This window comes from Drosophila obscura, unplaced genomic scaffold (assembly GCF_018151105.1).
Source record: "Drosophila obscura isolate BZ-5 IFL unplaced genomic scaffold, ASM1815110v1 contig_36, whole genome shotgun sequence".
Classification (NCBI taxonomy): domain Eukaryota; kingdom Metazoa; phylum Arthropoda; class Insecta; order Diptera; family Drosophilidae; genus Drosophila; species Drosophila obscura.
The window spans coordinates 1583677-1596719 of NW_024542824.1; the positions used below are offsets into that span (position 1 = coordinate 1583677).

General features: G+C 47.3%; 6 protein-coding genes across 6 annotated transcripts; 3 read left to right on the forward strand and 3 right to left on the reverse strand.

Moving 5' to 3' along the window:
- Positions 1-730: 730 nt before the first annotated feature.
- LOC121404713 (toll-like receptor 1) lies at positions 731-2533 on the reverse strand (the record flags this gene model as incomplete). The annotated part of the gene is given in 5 exon segments (XM_041594777.1): positions 731-797; positions 852-979; positions 1016-1317; positions 1320-1969; positions 1971-2533. Coding segments are annotated over 5 exon segments (1710 nt in total), but the record flags the coding sequence as incomplete, so codon positions are not given.
- A 3-nt stretch (positions 2534-2536) lies between these two features.
- LOC111074106 lies at positions 2537-3343 on the forward strand (the record flags this gene model as incomplete). Its single annotated transcript, XM_041594778.1, has 3 exons — positions 2537-2624; positions 2681-2943; positions 2978-3343. Coding segments are annotated over 3 exons (717 nt in total), but the record flags the coding sequence as incomplete, so codon positions are not given.
- An 18-nt stretch (positions 3344-3361) lies between these two features.
- On the reverse strand, positions 3362-5066 carry LOC111074086 (DNA primase large subunit-like). The gene has a single exon (XM_022366726.2). The coding sequence runs from the start codon at positions 5009-5011 to the stop codon at positions 3398-3400; it is 1614 nt and encodes a 537-aa protein (XP_022222418.2). The 5' UTR covers positions 5012-5066; the 3' UTR covers positions 3362-3397.
- A 1500-nt stretch (positions 5067-6566) lies between these two features.
- Positions 6567-8096, reverse strand: LOC111074113 (WW domain-binding protein 4). The gene is made up of 4 exons (XM_022366754.2): positions 7973-8096; positions 7843-7915; positions 7056-7786; positions 6567-6988 (listed from the first exon to the last, which is right to left on the reverse strand). Coding segments are annotated over exons 1-4 (1026 nt in total). The 5' UTR covers positions 7975-8096; the 3' UTR covers positions 6567-6768.
- Positions 8097-8152: 56 nt separating this feature from the next.
- LOC111074115 (probable serine hydrolase) lies at positions 8153-9707 on the forward strand. Its single transcript, XM_041594745.1, has 3 exons — positions 8153-8311; positions 8493-8570; positions 8707-9707. Exons 1-3 carry the CDS (start codon positions 8236-8238, stop codon positions 9543-9545), a joined length of 993 nt encoding a protein of 330 aa, XP_041450679.1. The 5' UTR covers positions 8153-8235; the 3' UTR covers positions 9546-9707.
- Positions 9708-9904: 197 nt separating this feature from the next.
- Positions 9905-10836, forward strand: LOC111074114. The gene is made up of 3 exons (XM_022366758.2): positions 9905-10184; positions 10237-10360; positions 10418-10836. Exons 1-3 carry the CDS (start codon positions 10111-10113, stop codon positions 10673-10675), a joined length of 456 nt encoding a protein of 151 aa, XP_022222450.2. The 5' UTR covers positions 9905-10110; the 3' UTR covers positions 10676-10836.
- The last annotated feature ends 2207 nt before the right edge of the window (positions 10837-13043 follow it).

The following is a 13043-nucleotide window of genomic DNA, read 5'->3' on the forward strand; positions in this document are numbered from 1 at the left end:
AATTCGTAGTTGCTGCGGACTGCCATACCGTGATATTTTGTGATATGAAATTCGTCAATTTTGATATTCAGTTTAATATTACTAGATAGTTGGCCCTCTCAGCCGTAAACATTATTTATAATTTTATCCGATAGATACATAATTTTTCTTCAGGATTGGTTAGTTTGATACCTATTATTGGTAGTCGTGAGCTGCAAAACTTTGTTCAAATCTTTAGAACAGAGACTGAGTAGTTTCTGCATTAATTGGAGCCTGAAATTACAAACAATATCTCAAGTCCATAATATCCATTTTCCCAAGGTATGCAGATTGTTGCTCATTCCGGGCCAAAGTTGCACAACAATTTTGCTAATTCATTTCCCCATGTTGCTGAAATGGGAAAAATTTCAGCAACATGCTGCCACACCACGAAAATGAGGGAAAACACTCTATTCTCCACTGAAAAGAGAGCACTCTCCACGAATTGAGAGCAAATTTTGAAAACTCTCCACGAATTGAGAGCGAGTTTTGCAAACTCTCCACGAATTGAGAGCGAAAAATGTCAGTATTTTTGGTGCGCTAAATTGAGTTTGGCGGTCAATTTGAAATGTGTCTAAATATTTGGAAAAATAACTTGATTTGTTTTGTCGAGTGACCTCAGAAACCGAGAACCAGTAACCAGTAAATTTTAAAAATTGTGGAAAGCAAAAACGACATGCACACAGCTTGAGTATTTTTTTTTCGTATTAAACTATATTTTATCAGGTATATCCTCCAAGAATACGAGGATCAAATGTTCTTTACTGACCTCAAAGATGCTGAAAGAAAAGTTTGTCAGAGCTGCAATTGTATGCAAAAATGGCATCGCTCACCGATGCTGGGCCAAATACATTTCGAATTGACACCAGTGGCTCAGTAGAAACTTGGAGGATATGATCAGCATCAATGAGTGCGATCGATCCATGCATGAGATAATGTTGTCCAGTATAGTCACTCCGATCTACACACAGGGACCCAACACAAATAAACACCGAACCTGAAAGTCTCGTTCATGCAGACATATGGAAATATCTCCTGCTTCCTCGACATTGGGCAGCAGTTCATTCAACACCCACGTACGGTCGTTTTGGCAGTAGCTAATGAAGATATCGTAGACAGTGCTGGGATCACGTTGGGACAAATGCGTAAAGCTGTCCACCGACTCTTTCGATGCGCTGGAAAGGAGGGCTGCGGACTTTAGCGACGAGTAGTAGTAGTGTATATGCCAGCGCTTTAGATAGATAATGAAGCCACAGATGCACAGGCCAAGGATGCTGCCGAGCACCGCGATAACCGTCGCGTAAGGTTGTGCAAGTCCGTCGTGATCTCACTCATGGACCGAACCTGACAGTTCAGCTCCTCCACCTGCACTTGATCGGTGTCATTGAAGCACCAGTATTGCGTCGCATCATAGTCAAGCAGCTGAAATTTTAGGGTCAGCAGTTCGTTGCTTAGCTCAGACAACTGGTAGGGTGTCGAGGCAGGACATCTGGAGGCACTATACTCGCCAGCCAAGAATCGCAATTTGAAAATCTTGTTCACGCGCTTATAGTCCTTTATATTGTTGTAGCTCTTATTCAAATGTGGCAGGAATCGGCTCTGCCAGAGCTTTCGATTTATATTTAGAGGTTCCGCGGTACCCAGCAGTTTTTGGATGCTCATCGAACTTGTGGGGCTTATGTTGAGCAGGTTGTACGAGCAGTCGGCTTCCTTGTTGCTGCCCGCCGCCACCTCGACCACTTCCCTCAGGTGGCAGTGGCAAATGAAGTTGTTGTCGCCGAGACTCAGGTACTCCAGGCGTTCAAAGTCCTTGAGCATCTCATTGGTCAGGACATTGATGTTATTACTGCGAAGATTCAGCACACGTAGCTCGGAGTTATTGTCGAAAGCGCTCTTATACCAATTACCAACGTGGTTAGAGCTTAAATCGAGGATTTCCAAGCTCTGCAGGGTTTATGCTGTTACCCGCCAAGCCCAGGATTTGAACGTTCTTCAGGGGCCTGGACCACTCCATATCCTTGAGGTTGGAGTGCTCAAAATACAGGTACTTCAACGTACTGCCAATCCCATCGAATGCATCATCTAGGATGTTGTTCGACACGAAGGGGTTTCCCGACAAATCGAGGCCTTCGAGGACGGTGTTTTTGAAAATCGCGCTGCTCACCATAGGAATGGCCGTGTAGCACAAGCTTAGGAACTTAAGCTTGGGCCCCAAATGTGCGAAGGCCACGGCACTGTTGCGGGTCATTTTCGAGTGGGAAACATCCAGGTAGACCAATTCCGGCAGCAGTTTGAATGCGTTCTGCTGTATCTTTAGGCCGTATATAAGGCTCATGGCCATTTCAAGTGTAGGCATAGATATTTGGTAACTATACGTGAGTACGTTGGTGAAGGAAATATCCAAATACTGCACACTCTGAATATAATAGGACGTATCCTGTTGAATAGTCATGATTTTATTGTCGGACATGAAGAGCCTCTTCAATTTGGTGATGTTCCTAAAGGCCTCCTTCTGCCCAGAGTCCTGACCGACATTGTGACCGTGAAAGCCAATATCCTCACGGCTGTTCCTCTCGAGCTGGCAGCCAATGCGATAGATACCCTGTGTAAGAATAGAATATGTCTTCTCTTAGCACGCATGTCAATCGCTGTGATTCCACAGGCTCTTCCACGCTGTTTATGGACAGAGTACCACCGAAGATCACTCCAGATATAAACAAAATGCACTTTCAGTACATGACGCCCTGCCACAACTACAGTGTTCCACTGCTGGATGCAGCGAAGCTCTGGAATCACTCCAAGTTTGGCAAGGGTCGCAAGGTGGTCATCTTGGCTACCGGCTGGACAAACACCGTTAACGAATCCTCCGCCATCGCTATGATGTCGAGAGCCTTCATGTGTCGCCGCGACGTCCTGCACAGCACTGTGAAGTTCACTTGAATAACAAGAACAATTTCAGATTGTGGACGCAGCCGATTATGTGGACACACTGTACTCCTGGTCGGCATTAAACACGGACCTTATCGGCGCACATCCCATACAGCCCGGGTGCCTGACCATTGGCTGCTCGCACACACGCGCTGTAGAGTACTTTGCTGAGAGCGCATATCCCCAACAGGAGAATAACTTTATGGCCACCAAATGCAGTTCCTGGGACGAGCTCAGACGGCGCGACTGCAGCAATCCTTCCTCGATGGGATACATAATTGAGAAAAAAGCAAGAGGCATCTATTACGTAGATGTGAATGGATGGCCCCCGTATGGTCGAAGTATTAGTAAGGCGGGAAATCCCAGATCAGAGACCTACCACCTTTGTCGGACATGAGACATTAAACACGATTGCTAGCCTACAGATACGTAATTTTATTATTTTAGCTGATTAGAATGTAATTTCCGTAAGATCTAGATCATCATTAAAGGCCTCCGAGATGTCCTTTTGGCTCTGATATGCCCGTTCCTGTGTCTCCGCGATCTTCCACAGCTCGTCATCGTCGTCACCGTTGAGCATTGACCTGTCCGCATGTCCCTTAATGTCTGGCCTGGGTTTGGCCTTCAGTGGCATGGAGCCAGCAGTGCGCTTCTGACGGTTGCCCATCAGGATCTGGCTCTCCTCGAAGTAGGTGTTCGGATGATTAATGGTCGGTTCCACATTCGAGTTGTGCGTGAGCATAAAGTACTTGCCACAGGCGATCTGATAGTGACCGCGCGTCACAAAGAACATTACCTCCTCGATGTGGCTGGGCGACAGGCCGTAGGAGGCCAGTTTTGTTTTGAGTGTAGCCGGATCCACGGACTTATAGGGACAGCCGTGGCAGTCTCCCGGTGCCGCCATTTCCTTGATGATTTTGGAGCACGAGTAGGGAGTGTAGTTAACCATGGATCCCTTTTTGCCATAGTTGTGGTAGATGTTGTACTCGTAGCTGCGGTTGAACTTATCTGCATCCATCTTCTTTGTGAACTCCTCACGCCAGAAGCGAATGGAATCTTCAAGCGTTACACCAATGCCCTTGAGGAAGAGACCATACTGCATCCGGCCACCGTGCTTCACGTGATGCTGGGCACGGATGTGCTCGTGGCACATGCGCATGCATAGCGGCATTGAAGTTTTGGACAGCTGGTTGAGGGATTCGATCGCCACAGCCGCATCGCGGCACACTGTGTAATCCTTGCCGGTGTACGAGTTGTGCAAAGCCTTGAGCATGCGCGAGATGCGCTCATCTCCCTCGACCTCGTCTATGAGGCCCTTGGAGGCCAGAAGGCCCTGCTCGATTATATCCTGTTGCTTTGTACCGACAATGGAGACCAGATCGTGGGTGTTCACATAGGCAAAGCCCTCCTTTAGATAGCACCGTCGACTGCGCACCAAGTCCAATACCTGCGTGAATGGCACCTTGTAGAAGTCGAGAAGCTCAATCTTGGAAACACTTTGGCCCGCTGTGCTCTCGTAAAGACCGTCCTTGACCTCATCCTTTTGTGACTCTGTCAGAGGTGCGAAATTGAAATCATTCGCCTCGAGGAACTGCTTCACCTCGGCACTGCTCAGCGCTGCAAACTTATATTTGAAAAGTTCCATCTCGCGGGCTACAAACCAGCGTGTCAAGTCCTCGGACCGACAGTAAGCCAATCGTAGTATAAAGTGCGACAAGTAGTCGCGCCGGCGTGTCTGTATTTCCGACTCGTGTTTGCTTCCCTGGCCACTGACTCCGCCGGGTGAACACAATCTCAGATAGCTGCGCAGACCCTCGCGTGTTAGCTCTGCATTCACATATTCCTTCCATTCTTCAGAAAGCAATCGTAGTCCCTTCGATCCTGCGCGGTCCATGACGCGCAGTAGACGCAGTCGTTCGACAGCAAGTTCCTCGAATTCCTCAATGTGAATATCGTCTGTCGGTGGATAGTAATACATCATGACATTGTGGGGGTACTTGGTCTCCAAGCTGACCACCTCGATTTTGACTTCAGTGCGGGCTCGTTTCTTTAAGCGAAATTCCATTTTTATTGAGTAAAAGAGACTAGAGGTGTCAAAGTTCCTAAAAGGTTTCAATGGTTTTTTAATAATTATTTCAGCCCGATACTATCACGATAGTATCGATTGTTTTTTCAAAACATTCAACGTTTATATTCCTCGATATTGATATTCCGTTTAATATTACCAGCTAGCTGGGACTCTCAGCCCTAAACAAATAATTTTATCCGATAGATACATAAATTTTTTAAGAGATTGGCAAGTTTTCAGAAGTCCTTTTTATTGGATTATTTACATATTAAGGTTCAAACAAAAACAGCATAAAACGAATTTGTCGTCGTTTTGTGGCGTTGCCAGACTCGTGCAATTCGTAGTTGCTGCGGGCTGCCATACCGTGATATTTTGTGATATGAAATTCGTCAATTTTGATATTCAGTTTAATATTACTAGATAGTTGGCCCTCTCAGCCGTAAACAAATAATTTTATCCGATAGATACATAATTTTTCTTCAGGATTGGTTAGTTTGATACCTATTATTGGTAGTCGTGAGCTGCAAAACTTTGTTCAAATCTTTAGAACAGAGACTGAGTAGTTTCTGCATTAATTGGAGCCTGAAATTACAAACAATATCTCAAGTCCATAATATCCATTTTCCCAAGGTATGCAGATTGTTGCTCATTCCGTGCCAAAGTTGCACAACAATTTTGCTAATTCATTTCCCCATGTTGCTGAAATTTTTCTCATACAAATCAAATGTATCATACGGGAACGCGTATGGAATGACGCAACAATGAATCTTTATTCCATACGCGTTCCCGTAAGATACATTTGATTTTGTATGGGAAAAATTTCAGCAGCATGCTGCCACACCACGAAAATGAGGGGAAAGTCTCCACAAAAACACTATTCTCCACTGAAAAGAGAGCACTCTCCACGAATTGAGAGCAAATTTTGAAAACTCTCCACGAATTGAGAGCGAGTTTTGCAAACTCTCCACGATTTGAGAGCGAGTTTTGCAAACTCTCCACGAATTGAGAGCGAAAAATGTCAGTATTTTTGGTGCGCTAAATTGAGTTTGGCGGTCAATTTGAAATGTGTCTTAATATTTTGAAAAATAACTTGATTTGTTTTGTCGAGTGACCGAAACCGAGAACCAGTAACCAGTAAATAACAAAAAAAAAAAAACTTTTATAGGCTCTGCCACTAACAACACAATAATCTATATTGTATAGTTTGTGGCTCTGCACATCGATATTTCACACTGGCGACCATCCATCATCCATTTCGGGGATGGTCTGTAAGGTTTTGCGGTTTCGAAAATGTCCCAGTTATTCCACCATCCATCTGGGATGAGGTGTTCCTAGCTCGTACGTGTCTATGCGGTATTTTTTCGGTAATTTTTTAACGCAACCGTAAATAATTGACATTCACGAATTCACTAAAAAAAATGTAAGCAATTACAGACAAGAAAATGGGGTAAAAACCACATCACACAGTCCATAAGCTGTTTCAGTTGTTCTTTTGGAACAACACAAATTTCAATTTTCAAAAGTTTCAATTTTCAAAATTTTAGATTCTAAGAAATTTTGAAATTCCGCTTTATTTAACCACGTTAACAACATGAGTTAAGTTAACAGCCTGCTTTAAATAATATGTGCATCCCTGCAACAGATTCTGATCAAATTTTGATTTTTAAAATTTTGGCAGACGCTGAAAAATGCATTTAACAACGGAATTTGGAACTATCTTTATAGTCAACTTTATCAACTACACATCTACTGTCTTAGTCATCTAAACGCTGCCGAGCATTGCCCTTGCTGGCGAATTTGCGCTTTTTGAATGTTGCAGGTACACTGGCAGCGGACTCTCCGTCCAGACCGGAAATGGTCTTCTCCTTGAAGCGCTTGACAGGCGGCTCGGGCTCGCTGGACGTGGACACCACAGGAGGAGGTACATAGTAGTCGGACTGGGGCAACTCCCAGTCGATGGGCTCTTCAGGCGCCCTGCAAAAAAAAAATAAAAATTCATAAAGTCATAAATGTCCATAAGAAAAGGAACCAATGGACGTACTTCACTTCCACTGTCTGCCACTGGCCAATCACCTTGGTGGCCGCCTCCTCTTCAGTCTTGAACTCCTGTCTCTTTTCCTCCTTCTGTTTCTTCTCCTTGACTGTCTCTGGCTTTCTGAATGCCTTTAGGCGCTCTCGGTTAACGCGGGCAACTTCTTCATCCGCATTGGCTCGAAACCGAAGCGATTCCTGCTCCTGAGATAGCTCCTGCTGGTTGATAGCCAGCTGGTTGATGCGCTCGTACTCTTCGTAGGATAGGTATCCCTCCTTGGGGGGCTTCCACACGGACTCGTTCGTCTTCACGTTCCAGTAGTAGGTGTGGCCCTCATCCGACTTTCCCTCCACCCACAGCGAGGCGTCGGGCACAACGGCTTCGGCTCCCACCTTGCCCACTGTTACGCGCCGATTGTCCTCCTCCTCGTCGGAGTAGCCCTCTAATCGCATGGGATCTACCTGCCTGCCTCTGCCAGGGGCGTTTGCTCCACCGCGTGATCCACTGCTGCCCGAGGCAGCCACCGCGCTCATCACAGTGTTGATGGAACGGGCTGTCATGTCCGCACGGCCGTGTATGTCCTGGGCATACGATTTCATGGCTGCCTCCTCCATCTTTCGTATGTCTGCATCCATCTTCAGGCGTTCCCGCTCAGACTTTTCGCTACTGCGGCTTATGTCCGTGATCCGCTTGGCCACATTCAGCTTGTGTCGCTTGCCATCCTCGTGGAAGGCGATGCTCTGGAAGAGTTTTGATTAGTTGGGCCGATCATTTGGGAATGAAATCGAGCACCTACCGCTTTGTTGTCGCTCAGCCAGCACTTGCAGAAGTCACAGTACTTGCGCTGGTTTGATTTCCAGAACTCCGTCCTGCAGAAGGCTTGGGTGAGTGTTTGGACAGCAAATGGTACAGTATATTCCACTTACATGGTGATTTAAGGGTCCTATCCTGCTGAAATTAATTTAATTTAAATTTTTTAACGAAGCAACGCAAAAGCAAAACAATCCGAGCACAGAGTTGTCACCCGGCTGCAATCAGGCGATATCGACTATCGAATATTTACTCGATAGCCCGCGACTAAAACATTTACAATTTTTAGTTAGTCGCTATTCGCTCTTTTTGCAGCCAGTCGCCGTTCACCTGCGTCTGCCTGCACAAAAACTACACGGGCACCATCGGAATCTTGACCATGGCACAAGCACGACTGGCAACAACAACGTCATTAACATCGTCAGCTCTTGGGCTGGCGGCGGCGTCAAAGACAAGTGAGTGTGTGGTACTGGTACCTTTTAAGTCTGACCTGTGGTCCAAAGTCTAGCGCTCTCACCTGGCGCGACAGACAACCCGATTTCACCAAACTGTTTCGCCATCTCTCCCCTGCTCTGCGCTGCTGTTTGTTTTGCAAGTGTTAAATTTTGTTGCGTGCAATGTCTGCTCCCCTTTCAGATGGCGTCGTTGAGGAACTGCTGGGAATGGACAGCTGGCAGGAGTTCGAGATCGATGTACCGTGGGGCACTGTTGCAGGTAGGTGCGTGTGAGTCAGACTGTCTGGCTCGGCTTATCTACGGTACGGAGACATCGGCCCATAGCATCAGCAATCGACGTGATTTCATCATGACGCAGCGAGTAATCAGACGTTATTTCTCCTCCACCATCTCAGGCAAGTGGTGGGGCTCGCGCAATAAGCAGCCCATCATCGCTCTGCATGGCTGGCAGGACAACTGTGGAAGCTTCGACAGGCTGTGCCCCCTGCTTCCGGCCGACAGCGCTGTGCTGGCCATCGATCTGCCCGGCCACGGCAATTCGTCGCACTATCCGCAGGGCATGCAGTACTTCATTTTCTGGGATGGCATCTGCCTGATCCGCCGCATCGTGAGGAAGTACAACTGGAAGAACGTGACCTTACTGGGCCACTCATTGGGCGGAGCGCTGACTTTTATGTACGCCGCCAGCTTCCCTGATGAGGTGGACAAGCTGATAAACATTGACATTGCCGGGCCCACGGTGCGCGGGATTCAGCGGATTGCAGAGGGCACGGGCAAGGCGCTGGACAAATTCCTCGACTATGAATCGTTGCCGGAGAGCAAGCAGCCTTGCTATTCGTACGACGAGATGATCAAACTGGTGCTGGACGCCTACGATGGGTCCGTCGACGAGGCCTCGGTGAAGATCCTGATGCAGCGGGGCATGCGACACAACCCCACCAAGGATGGCTATCTCTTTGCTCGGGACCTGCGGCTCAAGGTGAGCCTGCTGGGCATGTTCACCGCAGAGCAGACGCTGGCCTATGCCCGCCAGATTCGCTGCAAGGTGCTCAACATCCGCGGCACTCCCGGTATGAAGTTCGAGACTCCCCAGGTCTACGCAGATGTGATAGCCACCCTCAAGCAGCACGCTGCCCATGTGGTCTACGTGGAAGTACCTGGCACCCATCACCTGCACCTGGTCACGCCGGAGCGGGTGGCATCGCACATAAACCATTTCCTGCGTGATCAGTAGGACATGCAACGAGGGAGCGGTGCTTAATTAAGTAGGAGGCTAATTGTATGTAAATGTATAGCTTGTATGATTCCACTGGATTGTGATGAGTAACAGATCAAAGGTATTGTGTGGATTTGGACGTAGAAAACCACATTTAATAAATCCAAAACTAATAGGCAATTTAGTTCTTCGTATTTGAATAGGATAAATAGCGGCCTTTGTGGGTTAATATTCGACTATTTTTGCGCTTTGCAGCACTTTGCTCCCAACTATCAATACTAATTAAAACAAAAGATTATAATTCAAATTTTGGCGCGCAACACTTATGGCGGATCAAAATAATATATAAAAAAAATAAATAAATTCCCTTCGTAGATTTTCCTGTATTTTTCCATAATTCTATTGATTTTCTCGACATCACACGTCGTTTCGGAGTCATTGCGTCTATTCGATATATCGATAGCAAACGCGCGGCAGTGTGACCACCTGTTTCCATTCATCTAGCTGTTAGGACAGAGCAATAAATTTACCGTTGCTAGGTAACTCATTTGTTTTCCCATTTTTTTTGCCTTTGGTAAAAACGATGGACCTCATAAAGGAAATTAATGAAAAATATATGGCACTGGAGTCGGAAATCGATCAGAAACTGGAGAAAGTGTAAGCAGCAGCTTCAGTGAAAGAACACTCTTGTATTTCCATTTTCCTGCAGCCAGGCTGAGGAACTGAAGCTTGAGCGCCAAACCGAGAAGCTGGCCAAGATTTCGATCCATCCGTCGCCACCCAAAGTGCTGTCCTACGAAGAGGCCCTGCTAAGGAACACAAACACCCTCAAGGTGAGATGGAGCAGTCTTTCCCATTGAAGAGTTAAAGTTAAAAATCTCCCCCTCAAGTCCCTGGAACTGGCCAAGGCTCGTCTTAGGTCACGCATCACCTACTCGCCGGTAGAGAAACTACTGCAGGAGGCCCTTGACAAATACAGGAAAGAGCTGGAGTGCCTGCAGGTGGGATTGAAGGATGAAGAGGCCAACGAAGAAGATGAGGAGCAAAACCTCTACGACCTGGTAATGCAGAATGTAATCGAAGCAACCGGCAAAGGAAGCCTAAAGAAGCAGACGTCACAAAATGCCGACGACAATCGCCGCCATTGAGGGTCTGGTTTTTTTATGCAACTCTAGCCGTAGATGACTGATAAATACAATATATGTACTCGTACAATACTACATATATGTACTACATATGTACACCAAAGTGTTTGCTGTGCTGTCTTGCTGTCTTGGCTCAGTTTCCAAGCTGAATAAACACGCTCCAAATGTAGACACACATGACCGGGAACCGGGAATTGGAGTACAAAATGGGGTGGTGTCTGTATGCTTACTTTAAACAAGAATCGAAATGGAATTTACACTGCACTGCTCACTGCAGGGAATGGGATCCCATTGGCATTTGCATCAACATGCCCACCCCCCCAACCCTTTCATAGATTATCAAAGTGCTCCTGGGGGTCACATTGAAGGGGACGGCACGGCACCAGCGCAAGTGCCAAGCAAACACATTACCTAATTAGTTGGCCATATATGTAATTAGTTGGACATCCTCAAATCGGGCAGAGATCGGACAAGCCGCCAGACCAGGGAGCCACACACCCGACACCAGAACGGAGCAGAGACAGAACATGACAATCAACTTTAGTAATAAATCAATTAATGACACTCCGGCTCGTGCAAACATCAAAGAAAATTATGACTTTTCTTGACATGTTCGCTGTCCGTTGATAAGGCATGGCAGTGGTCTGGAGCAATGGTCTCCTTCTCTCTCTCTCTCTGTGACAATGGCAAACGTGGCAGGGAGGGGAACTTCAGAGGGGTAACAGATCGCTCGACGTTGAGCAAACAGTCGTTGAAGTTGTCAGGTGTCACACACGGCACATCACAGCCGCCAACACATGCATGTAGATGGATGGGGATTCGCCTGACCTGGTCTTCAGGTAAATTTAAAGGGAGCAGAGAACCCTCAGCTATAGATAGTACCATTCCCACTACCTGCTGCTGCTGCTGCTGATAAGAGCAACCATGGAATGGGAATGGGAATGGAATCTATTGAGACAAATTGTGGGCCATTTAATTTTCATTTTGCGGCTACGTTGACAGCAGAGACGAAAGAGCAAATAAAAATGAAAGAAAGAGTCAGTCGAACTGTTTTTAATGGCCAATACAAAGACAGCACGCACTCACACAGCACTGCACTGCCTAGAGTAGCGTACCCGTAACCGTACCCGTACCCGTAGCGTACCAGTATCTACAAAAATATTACCCACTTTTGCTCCACATTTATGCGTTCAATATTTCATATTTATTTGTTTGCCGTTCGGTTTCTGTTTCGGTTGCTGTTGCTGTTACTGTCTGGGCTTCTCCCTCACACACAGGGCGCGTAGACACCTTCGGAGCAGAGCTCCTCCTCCTTCCTCCGCCATCGGAGGTGAGAGATATCGGCAATCGGAGGTTCGGGCGATCGACGAGTACTTCGTGGGCCCCAAGCACCAGACACCAAGCAGAGCTGACGTTTTAAACTTCACCGTCAAATCCAACAATTCAGTTACGTTCCGATACGCGACAAGTGCATAGTGCTCCCTGGTCTACTCCTCCAAAAAAGACCCATCCATCCGGCCATTCAGGCGATCGATCACGATCAGTGCGCGTTCAGTGCTCGCTCAGTGCCTGGTGCCAACGTGTAACAACCAAGACCCAGACCAAGACCCAACGATGGATGCAGTGCATCCAAGGCGTGCCTGTGCATGGCCCACCCACCGAATTAGGCAGCGAATTACTTGGGCCAGGGGAATGCAAACTGTGATCGCATTGCAAAAAGTTTGTTCGTTTGGCTTAAGTTATTTTCACGCCTCAAGTAAACGCCACGTGGGTGGAGAGCCATGGACACAACGGGCTATTCCAGAGTGTGTCCAAAGCGGGACGAACGCGATTACACAGACAGCTGACAGGGGAAGCGTGCTTATCGTAGAACGGAGATCGGAGATCGTATCCAAGTTGTCAACGTCATCCATCGTCATCATCATCAGCAAGCGCGATCTCCGATGACTGGACAGGTGAGGTTGGGTGTGGGTGCCCATCCCCTCTCCCTATGCCTCCCTCAATCACGACCAATGCCTTAATCAATCTGAAATTGCACAATTCTCGGCCTTTCATCGAGTGGATCGATGTTGATAATGACACTGATAATGCACGCCCTGCTCCCCACCCCACTCCCACTCCACTCTGACTATTCGCGCCAACCCGACGCCCGACGACACCTGCAGAACTGAAGTCAATTGGGAGTCCCCTCCCCAAGCCGAAATGGTGCTGGTTATATGCCGGTTACCTACCCGATTCCCCAATTCCCGAAGACTCCCGATTTAACGATCGCTCGGATCTTCGGCTACCGTTTGGCTTTCGGAGCGGTGTAGCGGCGGTGTCATGGTGGCATGGATGCCAGTCGGCGGGAGCCATAAACCCATTATCGTTA